The sequence below is a fragment of the Nothobranchius furzeri genome, chromosome 6 (assembly GCF_043380555.1).
Source record: "Nothobranchius furzeri strain GRZ-AD chromosome 6, NfurGRZ-RIMD1, whole genome shotgun sequence".
NCBI lineage: Eukaryota > Metazoa > Chordata > Actinopteri > Cyprinodontiformes > Nothobranchiidae > Nothobranchius > Nothobranchius furzeri.
The window spans coordinates 49,874,181-49,890,155 of record NC_091746.1 but is presented as its reverse complement, the minus strand read 5'-3'; the positions used below and the strand labels follow the sequence as shown (position 1 = coordinate 49,890,155).

Below are 15,975 nucleotides of genomic sequence, written 5' to 3'. Positions count from 1 at the left end.
TGCTTTAGCTCTGTTTGTCGGCTACAGAAGCACATTTATAAACAGAAATGTGAAGTCGCCATCTTAAAAAAACAGAGGAACAGTGGTTTTGTGTGATATGCTTGTCAGCCACTAGATGGTGCCACTGCATAAGAGAAATACTCCAGAATGAAGCTTTAATATACTGTGAAATTGATTTTAGTCCATATCGCCCAGGCCTACTAGGGGTACTAAAAGCAAGCCAAAACTGCCTAGTTCCCCTAATAATAAGAAAAATGTACAAAATAGAAATAAAATGCCAAAATTAGAATAATGTTTTAGATTGTTGTGTTTATCTAGATGTTATTAAACATTAAATTGAATGAAATTGAACCAAGAAAAAGGGATACAAAAACAACAATGCTGTAGATAACAAGGTTTTGCAATTAGAAAAAGGGTTTTTTGTCTTAAAATCATAGATCTATTTGATAAAACATATTTTCTAACATTTTTATCTCCATAAACAGCTAAATTGTCCCAAAACCTTGAAGATAGTAGACAATATGATGCTGTCATTAGGAAGGAAGGAAATATGTAAATATGCTTCTGATTGCACACAATTACACATGAACTTATATGTTTATATTATTCAAGCTAAATAGATCCCAAAGTCTCATAAACTGACTCAACGTTACTGTAATCAAGTCTGATGGTCGTAATAAAAACTGTTGGATAAAGTAAAGCTAAATCAAAAATGATTGTTTTGTGCAGGTAAACAGTTCAATAAAAAATATAAAATATCATTGCTGACAGGGATGTAAGAAAATATCTCGATATTTTGTTTTATGATACTGAATTAATATTTAAAATCACTGTATCATATTTTTATGTAGAATTTACATGCAAACATTTACTGTTCCTTTTGTGTAGTGCAGTTCAAACTCCGACAGGTAGGTGGCAGTAGCTTTCACTATGACAGTGAGATCTCATGATCACACTGAATGTGCCTGGGAAGCATCTAGCCTGAGTTCTCCAATTACATTCTGTCTTAAAAATAACAAATACCTGCTGATGTTTAAAGCAAATCAAATCAACTTTATTTATATAGCACTTTTCATACAAAAAATGCAACTCTAAGTGCTTCACAGATTAAAATGGCCCCATAGATCCCATATTCCTATCCCAGCCCCCCTCCCCAAGTATAAAACAATTCACAATTACGGTTCCCGTCCCGCACCCAACTTGCAAAGTGGACATACAATCACCCGCACAGACACACACACACACACACACACGCACGTACGCACGCACACACACACACACACACACACACACACACACACGAACAACAGAGGAAACAATAGGCTGAGTTCAGATGGGTCAGGTAATGAAAGACACATCATCAGCAGAGCCACCTGCCCTGACAGCAACAGATCCACGGCAGCAGCCAAGACACCGGCCCTTGACGCCCAGTGGGGCAGGGCAGAAACCCCCACCACTGCCCGGGCACTACCCGAGGAGCACTCCAGCCACCGCCGCCGCCGCCGCCGACCACCGGCCCCAAGGCAGAGGGCTCCGCAGAGGAAACACTGGAGGATTAAAATATATAATTGTAAAATAACAAAAGCTAATATGGATAAAAAGTAACTGATAAAAAGTGATTATAAAGATAGTAAAAGGAAACATAATCATGTAAAAAAACTAAGATGTAAATAAAATGATAAAATTAATTAAAAGAGATAAATATGTATATATATATATATATATATATATATATATATATATATAAGTAAACAAATATGACAGACAATTCAGTTAGACAGACTAGATAAATAGTAATCAGTTAAAAGCTAAGCTAAAAAGGTGGGTCTTGAGCCTATTCTTAAAAGCCTGGACGTTCCCTTCGGCCCTGAGGTCCTCCGGCAGCCCATTCCAAAGGCGAGGGCCGTAGTACTTGAAGGACGCCTCGCCGTGAGTGTGAGTCTTAACTTTCGGGGTAACTAGGAGATAGCTGCCAGAGGAGCGCAGAGACCGCGAGGGTTTATATAGTAAAAGCATTTCTGAAAGATAAGAAGGCCCAAGACCATTAAGACACTTAAAAACCATTAAAAGAACCTTAAAATCGATCCTGAAACATACGGGGAGCCAGTGCAGTGATTTTAAAACCGGAGTGATGTGCTCCCGCTTCCTGGTCTTCATCAGGACACGTGCTGCTGAGTTTTGTAAAAGTTGTAAACCTGAGACAATCTTTTTGGGAAGACCAGAAAGTAGGGCATTGCAGTAATCAATTCTACTGGTTATAAAAGCATGTACTAGCGTCTCCGTTTTGGCCCGAGAGAGAATGGGGCGGACTCTGGCGATATTCTTAAGATGGTAAAAACCTATTTTTGTGATGTTTTTAATGTGGGGAATAAAAGTCAGCTCAGAGTCGAAAATAACACCCAGATTCTTCACTTGTAGTGATGGATAAAAAGACATTGACTGTAGTTTAGGTAAAAGTTTCTCTCTCTGGGCCTCAGGACCGATGACTAAAACTTCAGTTTTGCCTCGGTTGAGCTGGAGAAAGTTTTCAGTCATCCATGATTTAATATCTAAAATGCAGTTAAAAAGTGTTTCCATTGGCTGTGCGTCATCAGGAGACACGGAGATGTACAACTGTGTATCGTCAGCGTAACTGTGGAAATTCACCCCATGTCTCCTGATGACGCTGCCCAGAGGGAGCATATAGAGGTTAAAAAGCACTGGGCCTAGAACTGAACCCTGAGGCACACCACATGTGATGCTGTGGACCCCAGAGGAACAGGTATCCAAACTCACCATAAAAGTCCTGTCTGTGAGGTAGGAAGTGAACCAACTGTGAACAACACCACAGAGGCCGATCTGTTTTAAACGAGTTAAAAGAATAGTGTGGTCTACTGTATCAAAGGCAGCACTTAGATCCAGCAGAACGCCAGTTTCTTGCCAATAAACACCCCCATTCACTGAGCATTTAGGTTCTGCTTTTGTATCTTACTTACAGTTTGTTTTTGTTTTTCAGGGCATTAGTGTGATCTTCAATGTAGCCTTGGCATTATTGAAGGTGAGGTTCCCCACAAAATTGGATTCAGACACACACACACACACACACACACACACACACACACACACACACACACACACACACACACACACACACACACACCAATATGTGTGAGTAGTAACAGAAATGGCCTTCAGAAGGTCCAGCTTTGGAGAAAATGTTCTTGTTGGCTCATGGGGGAGTCACCAGTGTGCTGAAACCAGTGCACATGCTTTCTGTTAGATGTGTTTAGTTTCCAGTTTGATCAGTTAAACATTCTTTTTGTGAGTTCTCGTGAATCTTTTGCTGTGTTTTATTCTGTAGAGAACTAAAACAGGATCTTATTTCATCGTGTTGCTACTCACATGAAAGGGTTTAGCAGAAGTTGCTACTCTGGTTTGGATAAATCATATCTACTCCAGACTGATAATAATATTGTCATCATATTTTTTTTTCTTCAGACATCAAAAGACGATCTAATCCAAACAGACTTTGAGGGCGCACTCAAATTTTTTCGAGTCCCTGTTCCAAAGAGGTACCGCTCCGAGGAAAACGCAAAGAAACTGATGGAGCTGGCCTGTAGCATGAAGGTGAGTGGAGGCTTCCTGTTCTCCTCTTTCTAACAAAAATATTGTTATAAATGATGATAATATTAATTACCTAGAAGGAGCTTGCTCGTTTAAATTTATTCCAAAGTGGTGTCAAAAACATCTGTCTTTACATTTATATCCTCAGGATATAAACACAAGAAGTCTTTTTATAAAAGTAATAAAGGAAAAATCTGCACTGTGCAGCAATGCTGCTGTGCTACCGTTAGGGGTCTCTGTTGAGCTGTATCATAACTGACACACACACACACACACACACGCACACACGCACACACACACACACACACACACACACACACACACACACACACACACACACGCACGCGCGCACGCACGCACGCACGTATCCTGACCTGATTTTAGCAGTCTGGCCCAGTTAAGAAGAACTAACTTTGAAGATAACTTTGGGCAGAAATATTTATTTGTTGAAACGCTAAGAAAAAAAAGCCGAGTGGGAACAGGTGGGCAGCAGATGAAACATACATCAAATCTCCTCCAACAGAGGAAATCCTGTAAGCCAGTGATGCTTATATTAGCCCCAGTTTGACAGAAACACATACGTGTATTATTATGACACGGTGAACAATAATAAGTTAGAAGCAAACTGACTTTCGCTCCTACATTTGTTAATCTGAGCCCTTGCCAGCAGGATTAACTGATTATTGGATTACAGTTGATCTCACTGATGGATGGCTCTGACAGAAACACGCATTAATTTATTTTGTGTTCCATAAAAGGCCAGTCATGTGACATTTAAAAACATTGTGTTGGTTCAGTTTTAGATGGTTTTTTTCTAGTGCTGAGGGATGATCTCAGCTCCTGACCTCATCTCACAGCTGTCTGTAGTTTAAACAAATCTTTTTAATGTCCACCCGAGTCTTTGTTTCCTTTATTCAGCAGGAGCGTCTGATTTAAGAAATAACTTCCAGCTTCGCTTTGCATTTTCTCTGATCTTTCTAACGTTTGGGTTCATTTGGAAATGTCTTTTTTCCCCATATAAAAATGCAATTTTATGCAACGGGGGGAGAAAAAAAACTGTCTGCAAAAAAATATGTAAATAATCCTCTCATTTTATTTATTTATTTTTTTTACAAAGACCTACTTTCAGCAACTATTACCCCTCATTCACACTCGTGCAGAACGACAGGAGTTCTGTTTCCGCACGGCTTCTGCATGGACCCAAATCATTGAGTCCAATCAGAGCCTTTTCACACCTGCCGCTGTGAAAATCCAGATGTGGAAGGTTTGTTTCTTCATAGTCCATTTTCTCTAGATACTGCATCGTCATGAAGTTAAAGAAATGGCACAAGCCAGACAGGAAGTTAGACTTGGAACAGCTAGGAGCATCTGTTTTGTTTTTCCAAATAAAACTCCTCTTGCATTGTTTTATTATTAATGACAGTAATATCAGGTCACAGTGTATGATAGTTCACATCATTTTTACCGGTATATTTTTGAACGCATTGTGTCAAATTTCTAATCATTTGGTGTCCTAGTGGAGCAGATGTCTGGAGACGTTCAGCAGACGGACCGTAGTGGGGGTGAATGACAGACAGGAAACCGGACCGCCTCCACGCCGCACTCTGTGTGAACGAGTAGTTAGCCTATTTTACCGATCTCCTGGTGCAGCTGCTGACTTTATTAAACTATTTGATTAAAATCTATCAGAAGACTTTGCAACATCATCTCGTAGCGTCTGAGGTCTGCAGGACTGACCGCATTTAGCTTCTAACTCTGACTCTACATTTCCATTCAGACTCACTTTTGTATGTTTTCAGTAAAAACAAGAACATTTCCAACTGATCCCAAACTTCTGAGTGACCATAACATAAAAGAGATCTTGGCTCTTTGTCATGTTTATGGTTAAAGATGGCGGCCATACAAACAGTCAGAGCACCCCTGCTGCTACTGCACTAATTGGTCATTTCAAATGGATTGAAGTTTTCCTAATGAGAAGCCTGTCTTATTATTGATGACGCATCTCTGGCGTGTGAGAGCCACCGATGTTCTGTGCTGGTAATTTTCTTTCTAATCAGTAGCTTGTGGAAAGCCAGCTGTCTGTGACGGCTGTGCGAGTGAAGATGACACAACTCCAGCTCCTCGCTAACTCCTCCTATCGTCTGCCTCCGCTTCACGCTACGGAGCAAATGCATGCAGCCAAAGACAAAACCCACACAATGCACTAGAATCTCCCTTTCACAATTATAATCCGGTAAACAGGTTTTAGGGCGTCGTTAATCTACTGTTTTTAGGTCCTTTGTAGCTCCACCTGAGCTGCTGTTAGACGTATGAAATGGTTCAGCATTAAAAACACCAGAATAGGGAGGAACTCTGTTCAGAGTTGTCTGAATACTTCCTGTTCTGCGCCCTTTAAGAAGATAACAAGCTAGATTTAGTCAATGATTAAATTTTAGATTGGCTTAACAATGCACCTACAACTAAACACACCTGCGTGTTTTACTATGTTTGTCTCTATTAGACCCGTTAATGAAAGTGGAGCTTTAGAGATGAAGCTTCTTCTGCAGCAGAAAGATTCTCTGGAGGAGGTTTCCGGAGTTTTGCTGTTGATTCAGCTCAAGCTTGTCTTCTGAGATCTCATTATCAGGCGCTGCTTCTTTACCTCAATGCAGCTCAAGGGCTTTCTATAAATAAAAATCAATTTTTCTATCTTATTTCATTGACGATTTCTGGTTGCAGCTTATCAGTTGGGCTACGACTTCCAAACTCTGTTGGATGTTCAGTGATTTTACACCTCTCGTTTGAAGGGTTCATTTACTTTTTTAAAGTCACTCACGGGCAGATTTTTGTAATTTAGGGATTTTCAATCATTCTTATTAAAAGAGAAACATGAAACTAATGCATATTTTAAACGGGACATATAAAAAACTCACCTTTTGCGTGATTTTGTTTTGCACTGTGGGTCTTTGCAAGCCTGGCCTTCCAGACTCGCCCTTTGTCTGTTCTACACAGAGGAAGAGTCGTGATACTCGAGGTAGAGAGCACCATGAGGGGTGGGACTAGCCAGCTCAAAAATACCCTATTAGAAAAAGGTGGAAATGATGACTTTATCACGTGATGCTGTAATTTTTTAGCTGAAGTCAAAGAGGGCGTCTGGCGACGGCACAAACATCTTTCTTTAGAAGAAAGGTTTTTGGTGCTTCTTGTTGTGGTTTTAAAGTCGTGTCCAAGTAATTTAGAACAGAGAAAAGAGCTGCAGCTAACTCTGCTTCAGATGCCACCTTTGTTGTTAATGAGAAACTCAGCGCTGCGGTGAGAGACGCACGCTACTCAGCGCTGATTAGAATTCTCAGGGGGTGGGGTTATTTGAATGGAGCGTTACCAGGCCCTTTGATTCCCATAAAGAAGCATTGGCATGGCTGGCCAGGCTAGGTCTCTACTACCTCTATAAAAACTCATCAATCTGTTTTCTGTCATTGACTGAAATTAATCATTTCAAAAAGACCTTGTTTGTGACATCACAAAACAAGGAAATTAGAAAAGTACTACTTCTCTTGTTCATTCAGAGGCCCTCCTAGATAACTAAGCGCCTCATCTCATAGCCCCCAATCATGGGGTGGGTGGGCATGGCCAGCTCCAGCTTGTTTTCTTAAGAGTCAGAGCCCTGAAATGGCTCATTCTGGAAGGTACTGAAAATCTCAAAAATAATACTGCTGAAATCTTTAATGTAAGAGAGATTTAGTGTAAAGAACTTCATAAACATGTTTTGTATTGACCATAGAACTTATATATATGTATATATATATATATATATATATATATATATATATATATATATATATATATATATATATATATATATATATATATATATATATATATATATAACTTTGTCTTTTTCCGGGGTATTTCTCTTATCCGATGGCACCATCTAGTGGCTGACAAGCATATCACACAAATCGTTTCTTCTGTATTTTTTTTCAAGCTGGCAACTTCACATTTCTTGTTTATTTATGTCCTTCTGCAGCTGACAAACGGAGCTAAAATGCGTTGTTTTAAAAGTAGTATTCTCATGAGGCGACGGTGGCACAGGGGTTAAGTGCTTGCCCTGTAATGAGAAGGTTGCAGGTTCGAGCCCCTCTCAGTTTGTCATTGTCATTGTGTCCTTGGGCAAGACACTTAATCCGTCTTGCCTGCTGGACCGGTGGCACCAGTGCTCGGCAGCCTCGCTTCTGTCAGTGCGCCCCAGGCCAGCTGTGGCCACATCGTGTGAATGGGTGAATGACTGATTGTGTTGTAAAGCACCTTGTGGGGTTCCAGGACTCTAGAAGGCACAATATCAAATACAGGCCATTTACCATTATTTATTTATAATTAAATCATGTTGTATTCTCATATATTTATATTTTAGACTTTCTTGTTCGTGAAAAGTTCATCAACTCTCCATCAGCTGAGGTATTCCTTAAACGTGAAACATGTAAGCGGTGGTCTAACACTAGTGGTTAGTTCTGGCTGGCACTTAGTTTCCTATTTCACGGAGCTCTGCGGGGCAGGGGCCGTGTTCAGCAAAACAAAAAGAGACGTATTCGTCGTCGTCGTCGTCGTCGTCTTCCTCCGCTTATCCGGGTCCGGGTCGCGGGGGCAGCATCCCAATTAGGGAGCTCCAGGCCGTCCTCTCCCCGGCCTTGTCCACCAGCTCCTCCGGCAGGACCCCAAGGCGTTCCCGGACCAGATTGGAGATGTAACCTCTCCAACGTGTCCTAGGTCGACCCGGGGGCCTTCTGCCGGCAGGACATGCCCGAAACACCTCCCCGGGGAGGCGTCCAGGAGGCATCCTGACCAGATGCCCAAACCACCTCAACTGGCTCCTTTCGATCCGGAGGAGCAGCGGTTCTACTCCGAGTCCCTCCCGAATGTCCGAGCTCCTCACCCTATCTCTAAGGCTGAGCCCGGCCACCCTACGGAGGAAACTCATTTCGGCCGCTTGTATCCGCGATCTCGTTCTTTCGGTCATTACCCAAAGCTCATGACCATAGGTGAGGATTGGGACGTAGATCGACCGGTAAATCGAGAGCCTGGCTTTCTGGCTCAGCTCCCTCTTCCCCACGACAGATCGGCTCAGCGTCCGCATCACTGCAGACGCCGAACCAATCCGCCTGTCGATCTCCCGATCCCTCCTACCCTCACTCGTGAACAAGACCCCGAGATACTTAAACTCCTCCACTTGAGGTAGGACCTCTCCCCCGACCCGGAGGTGGCAAGCCACCCTTTTCCGGCCGAGAACCATGGTCTCAGATTTGGAGGTGCTGATCCTCATCCCAGCCGCTTCACATTCGGCCGCGAACCTACCCAGCAAGAGCTGAAGGTCAGAGCTGGATGAAGCTAGGAGGACCACATCATCCGCAAAAAGCAGAGACGAGATTCTCCTGCCACCAAACTCGACACACTCCACACCACGGCTGCGTCTAGAAATTCTGTCCATAAAAGTAATGAACAGAACCGGTGACAAAGGGCAGCCCTGGCGAAGTCCAACCCTCACTGGGAACAGGTCCGACTTACTACCGGCTATGCGGACCAAACTCACGCTCCTCTGGTAAAGGGACTGAATGGCCCTTAACAGAAAGCCACCCACCCCATACTCCTGGAGCGTCCCCCACAGGGTGCCCCTGGGGACACGGTCATAAGCCTTCTCCAAATCCACAAAGCACATGTGGATTGGTTGGGCAAACTCCCATGCCCCCTCCATCACCCTTGCAAGGGTATAGAGCTGGTCCACAGTTCCACGGCCAGGACGAAAACCACATTGCTCCTCCTCTATCTGAGATTCAACTATCGATCGGACCCTCCTCTCCAGTACCTTGGCGTAGACCTTTCCAGGGAGGCTGAGGAGTGTGATCCCCCTATAGTTGGAACACACCCTCAGGTCACCCTTCTTAAAGATGGGGACCACCACCCCGGTCTGCCACTCCCTAGGAACTGCCCCCGATGACCACGCAATGTTGTAGAGACGTGTCAACCATGACAGCCCTACAACATCCATAGCCTTGAGATACCCAGGACGAACCTCATCCGCCCCCGGGGCTCCGCCGCTGTGTAGTTGTTTGACTACCTCAGCAACTTCTGCCCCCGAGATCGGACAGTCCATCCCCAGGCCTCCCAGCTCTGGTTCCTCCTCGGAATGCGCATTGGTGGGATTGAGGAGCTCCTCAAAGTATTCCTTCCACCGTCCGACTATAGCCTCAGTTGACGTCAGCAGCTCCCCATCCCCACTGTAAACAGTGTGAGCAAGTTGCTGCCTTCCTCTCCTGAGGCGTCGGACAGTTTGCCAGAACCTCTTTGGAGCCGATCGATAGTCTTTCTCCAGGGCCTCACCAAACTCCTCCCACGCCCGAGATTTTGCCTCGGCAACTGCCACTGCTGCACCCCGCTTGGCTATCCGGTACCTGTCTGCTGCCTCCGGAGACCCACAGACCAGCCACGCCCTGTAGGCCTCCTTCTTCAGCCTGACGGCTCCCCGAACCTCTGGTGTCCACCAGCGGGTACGGGGGTTGCCACCACGACTGGCACCGGCCACCTTACAACCACAGCTAGCAACAGCCGCCTCGACAATCGCAGAGTGGAACAAGGCCCACTCGGACTCAATGTCCCCCACTGCTCTCGGGACGTGGTCAAAGCTCTGCCGGAGGTGGGAGTTGAAGACCGTCTTGACAGGTTCTTCTGTCAGGCGTTCCCAGCAGACCCTCACTATGCGTTTGGGTCTGCCAGGTCTACGCGGCATCTTCCCTTGCCATCTGATCCAACTCACCACCAGGTGGTGATCAGTTGACAGCTCCGCCCCTCTCTTCACTCGGGTGTCCAAAACATACGGCCGCAGGTCAGATGAAACGACTACAAAATCTATCATCGACCTGTGACCTAGGCTGCCCTGGTACCAAGTGTACCGGTGGGCATCCTTATGTTCGAACATGGTGTTCGTTATGGCCAAACTGCGGCTTGCACAGAAGTCCAGTAACAAAACACCGCTCGAGTTCAGATTAGGTGGGCCGTTCCTCCCAATCACACCCCTCCAGGTCAAGCTGTCATTGCCCACGTGAGCATTGAAGTCCCCCAGCAGGACAATGGAGTCCCCTGATGGAGCACTATCTAGCACTCGTCCCAGGGACTCCAAAAAGGGTGGGTACTCTGAACTGATATTTGGCCCATAAGCACAAACAACAGTCAGGACCCGTTCCCCGACCCGAAGGCGCAAGGAAGCTACCCTCTTGTCCCCCGGGGTAAACCCCAACACACAGGCAGAGAGTCTCGGGGCTAACAAAAAGCCAACCCCAGCCCTCCGCCTCTCACCCGGAGCAACTCCAGCAAAGTAGAGTGTCCAACCCCTCTCCAGGTCTCGGGTTCCAGAGCCAATGCAATGTGTCGAGGTGAGTCCGACTATATCTAGCCGGTACCGCTCAACCTCTGCCACAAGCTCCGGCTCCTTCCCCGCCAGCGAGGTGACGTTCCATGTCCCAAAAACTAGTTTTCTTGTCCGGGGATTGGACCGCCAAGGCTCCCGCCTTGGTCTGCCACCCGATTCGCATTGCACCGGACCCTTCATGTTCCTCCTGCGGGTGGTGGGTCCACAGTTGGACGAGCCCATGTATCCGGTTCGGGCTGGGCCCGGCCGGGCCCCATGGGCGAAAGCCCGGCCACCAGGCGCTCGCTCACGGGCCCCAACCCCAGGCCTGGCTCCAGGGTGGGACCCCGGTAACCCTCCGGGCCGGGTACTCCGACTCTTTGTTTTAACCGCCATGAAAGATCCTTCGAACCGTTCTTTGTCTCACCCTTCACCTAAGACCAATTTGTCATGGGAGACCCTACCAGGGGCACAAAGTGCCCCAGACAACATAGCTCCTAGGATCATTAGGGCACTCAAACTCCTCCACCACGATAAGGTGACGGTTCAAGGAGGAGACGTATTGCTTACATTATATCACATTACATGATGGGACAATCACTTTTACGGATTTCTGAAAATCATGCATCATTTCTGAAAGAGGAAAACTCCGGAAAGCTACTTTAAGAAAAAAACATAATATGTCTCCTTTAACACAAAACAAGCAGTCAGACTGTATGAGTCACTCTAGTATGGGCACTCATCTGCCTGCTTTTGTAACTTTAGTCTACATTTGCAAACTATGTCAATTTTTATTTGATTTGATGATAAAAAGGATAAAAACTCCCAGTTAGTCAAAAATAACATTAAATACATGATTTTCACTTATTTTCCCAAAAGATCAGCGAGAAGAAGCTGAAGAAGTTTGAGAAGGAATACCACACCATAAGAGAGCAGCAGGAGCAACAGGAAGCCCCCATTGAAAGATACGAGGTAGTCTCACACACACACACACACACACACACACACACACACACACACACACACACACACACACACACACACACACACACACACACACACACACACACACACACACACACACACACACACACACACGCACACACACACACGCACATTGGCAATTTCTTGGATTTCTGGTGGCTCATCAAGTCCTCTGCTACTCACATCAAACATTTGGGCAGCTGCACAGATTAAAGTTTAACTGATCTGTTTGTCACCACGTGGGAGTTGTTAGAAAACCTGCTGCTGCTGTAAATGATGCACAGATTATATCCTGTTAACCATTACACGCTGCTCTAACACCTACCATCTTCTATTCTTACACTACTTCAGACTTTTCAGCTCTTTATGAATCACTCGTTTCCCTCTTCTGCTGGGTTTTCACTTTCCTTCACCTTTTTTATGACTCAGCACTTCTCTGTTCTCCCACTTCACTTTTTCTTTCTTTCTTTCCTTCACCACTCTTTTACCCTCCTTTGTCTCCTCACTTTTTTGATTATCTTTCTTTTCCATCCAGCGTGAGAATCGTCGATTGCAAGAGGCTAACATGCGTCTGGAGCAGGAGAACGACGATCTGGCTCATGAACTAGTTTGCAGCAAGATAGCTCTGCGCAAAGACCTCGACAACGTAAGCATACTCCCCAATCGTACATCCGAGTGTGGATTTCCTTGTTGATTGGAATCTGATTGGTTACTTTAGCAAGAACATTCATCTGGATAACATTTAGTGATGGTTGAGCTACAACTGATTTCATATGAGACAGAATGGCAGGAAAAGTTTGTGTTTTGGTTGTAAAGCTGCATACAGGCTTGATTACTTTAACCTTTGTTTGTACTGAAGCCACGTGATGCACATTTGTGTGCAGGAGTTCTATTTTCTTCTGACCTACCTTGAATCTTATTTTATAAAGTAGGATGAGCTCAACTCTGTGACTTTTTCAGCATTAGAGTCCTTTGTTTGTGTGTGTGTGTGTGTGTGTGTGTGTGTGTGTGTGTGTGTGTGTGTGTGTGTGTGTGTGTGTGTGTGTGTGTGTGTGTGTGTGTGTGTGTGTGTGTGTCAGGCGGAGGAAAAGGCAGATGCCCTGAATAAAGAGCTGCTGCTGACTAAACAGAAGCTGGTTGAATCTGAAGATGAGAAGAGACGACTGGAGGAAGAGTCTGCTCAGGTTCGAGGCACTTTAATAAGTCCAACAGTGACCGGCACTCTGATGTTGCAAGTGCAGCATTCTGGCCACAGAGGGCAGTGGGGGTCTGAGTGACATTTCATTAGCTCTGTAACGGGTCATTTGGGCACATACTGGCTGAAGAAAATGATTTAAAAATAAGAAAATGTTTCAAAGTAAGGCTTTAAAGCCTGTTTAGGAGAAACCTTTACAGTAATCAGGCCCGTGATTACACTCATTTCTTTAGTTTGTTAAGAAGAAATTGAATTTTAAAGTGGGTTTAGGAATGAATTCTTCAGGCTTTCTAAAGGTCTGTCAAAGGTTTTCTGTAGAGTTTGGTTGCATTTTTTACTGATTTATGAATCACTGAAACATAAAAAAGTTCCTGATATCAGGATGTAAACCAGTCGTGTGCCAACACACACCCTAAACAGACCCCACTGCAGAACGGTGATGATGATGATGATGATGATGATGATGATGATGTGTTTGTCTGATATCTGTTGCAATGGTTTCTTTTCCAAAAGGCAGGTCTTTCAACAGTTCATGTGATGCAGATAGTTTATTTTAGGTCCTAATCCCCCCCTTAAGTGATGCATATTGTTTTAAAAGGGTCTAATAATTCTATGGTTGATTTAAAAACATGTTTATGAAGTTCTTTACACTAAATCCCATTTACATGAAGAGATTTCAGCTGCTTTATTCTTGGCATTTTGCATACATTCCAGAATGAGTTGTTTCAGGGCTCTGTCACTGTAAAAAAACAAGCTGGAGCTGGCCACACCCACCTGCCCCCTCACTCAGACTGCTATAGGCTGAGAAACTCTGACGTCTGGGTGGGGCTCAGAGTAGAGCTGCTGCTCCTCCAGCCTGGAGAGGTGACGAGGGGTTCTGGAGTTGTTGGAAACAGCCTTTTTAGCCACATAGTTCCTAAAACCACACATTGACAGAAAAAAGATGTGTTTTTTATGTTTGAAGTGTTTATAGAGGCAGTAGAGACCCACATGGCAGCACATAGAAGACATGTCCCCGTAAAGCATTTACCGCACATGATCAGAAACCAGGAGCCGACATAAAAGTAGCGGGAAAATGCAGCGAAAGGCTGAAGAAAAACTTTGCAGGACTTTTCGAAAGCCTGAAGGATGATTTATCAACTTTGAATCATTACGAGAAGGTTTGGCTGTTTGGAAACAATTTAAAAGCTACAGTTCAAATAAAGTAAATCATAATTATAATTTATGGATTCATCAGAGGCTCCAAGATGCAGATTGTACTCAAACAACAACAGATTTTTTGATCCCAGTAACACATGTTTGCATTGATCAGGCTGTGCTGCTTGTGTTTTCCTTAGTGAGACGCTGATTCCTCAAAGAGCTGATCTTCATTCCCACTGACGTACTTTCACTTTTAAACAAGATCAAGCTTTTGAATGTAATGTTATTTTTTATCATTTAATTAAGAAGAAAAATTGTATTTTTAAAAAACTGGTTTGATTGCAGGATAAACTCCAGAAACTTTCCCAACTTTTTATAAGTGTTTCATCTGAAACCTTCAGTATTAGAAGTTTTTGGGTTTGCGGGAGCAGCAGCAGACACACCTGAAACCCTGTGTGTGTTTAAAACCATCCTCTCAAAGCCTCGTGTCCCTCTGTGAGTGTGGGCGCACCTCTGACTCCTTTAAAAAGCAGCTGAAGACTCACCTGTTCAGGCTGTTTTTGGTGTGACCTTCATCACCCTCTCCTTGTTCTGCTCTCCCCACCTATTCCACCTTCCTCAGGATCCACTGATTTCCCTCTTTCCTATTCACTCTCTCTCTTCCTTTACATTTTTTAAATCACAATTGTTTATTTTTTGCTCATTTAAATATATTTTTAATCATTTTCTAAATTCTTTTTTATATTTTCACATTTTTTGTTTTTGTGAAGCACCTCGTGATTTTTATCTTGAGAGGCGCTGTAGAAATGATCTTTTCTTCTTCTGAGTGATTTATGTGGAGTAGAGGTTGTGTTGAGTGCAGGACAACGCTACAACACTTGTCTTTGTCATTGTTACGTGTCATGGCGGTCACATGGTCTCTAAGGACGCTCGTTTCTGCTACCTAACAACCAAACTGCATCTGTGTGTTCTTGCAGCTTAAGGAAATGTGCCGACGGGAACTCGATAAGTCCGAATCAGAGATAAAGAAGAACGGTTCCATCATTGGGGAATATAAACAGGTATGTGCTGAGAGATTAAACATTATGAATATCACTTACTGCTTCTAAAATGTGTCACTCTTCTGGTGTTTTGTCCATAAAAAGCTTTAAAAACAGCTGACCTGATTAGATGTAATGTTCCACCGTGGCCTCAGGGGGCGCTGTTGCTGTGGTTAGCAGCTAGATGTTCTCACCAGCTCCATCCTGCAGACTCGTCACTAATAATTAGCTTCTAAAAATGTCTGATGAAGGCTTTCTGACTTTCACCGTAACTTAATGTTTATACTGAAGGTTCAGGTTCACATCAGCTGTTTTCTCTCAGGTTAGATCTGGTTTAAATGTGTCGACGCTTTGACTCCAAGTCCAGATCCCGTGAGACCAATGTGTGCTTCAGTCTGAGACACATCCTGATGTGTCCTTGTTCCAACTTTCTGTTGTTTCTGTTGCAAGGGATTTAGCTATTCCAAACACTTATAAGCTCTTCTTTTCTGGCTTTTAATGACCGAGACTGTTCGTCTCCTCCAAAGCTCTTTCTACACACGTCATTAGCTAAGACAGCAGCATGCTCCAAATGCAGATTTAATTCTCTAAAATGACTCTGATAATTGCACCCTGATCGAGTGTGGAACTCCTAATAA

At 44.1% G+C, this 15,975-nt stretch overlaps 1 protein-coding gene across 5 annotated transcripts in view; it reads left to right on the top strand.

The window, feature by feature from the left end:
* LOC107372496 (rab GTPase-activating protein 1) overlaps positions 1–15,975 on the top strand; it is a 120,721-nt gene that overhangs the window by 99,179 nt on the left and 5,567 nt on the right. For all 5 annotated transcript variants that reach the window (XM_054744895.2, XM_054744894.2, XM_054744891.2 and 2 more), the window contains 6 exons: positions 2,996–3,037; positions 3,478–3,606; positions 11,858–11,950; positions 12,498–12,608; positions 13,042–13,146; positions 15,275–15,358. In XM_054744895.2, the coding sequence (XP_054600870.2) occupies positions 2,996–3,037; positions 3,478–3,606; positions 11,858–11,950; positions 12,498–12,608; positions 13,042–13,146; positions 15,275–15,358 (564 nt within the window). The remainder of the gene's footprint in view (positions 1–2,995; positions 3,038–3,477; positions 3,607–11,857; positions 11,951–12,497; positions 12,609–13,041; positions 13,147–15,274; positions 15,359–15,975) is intronic.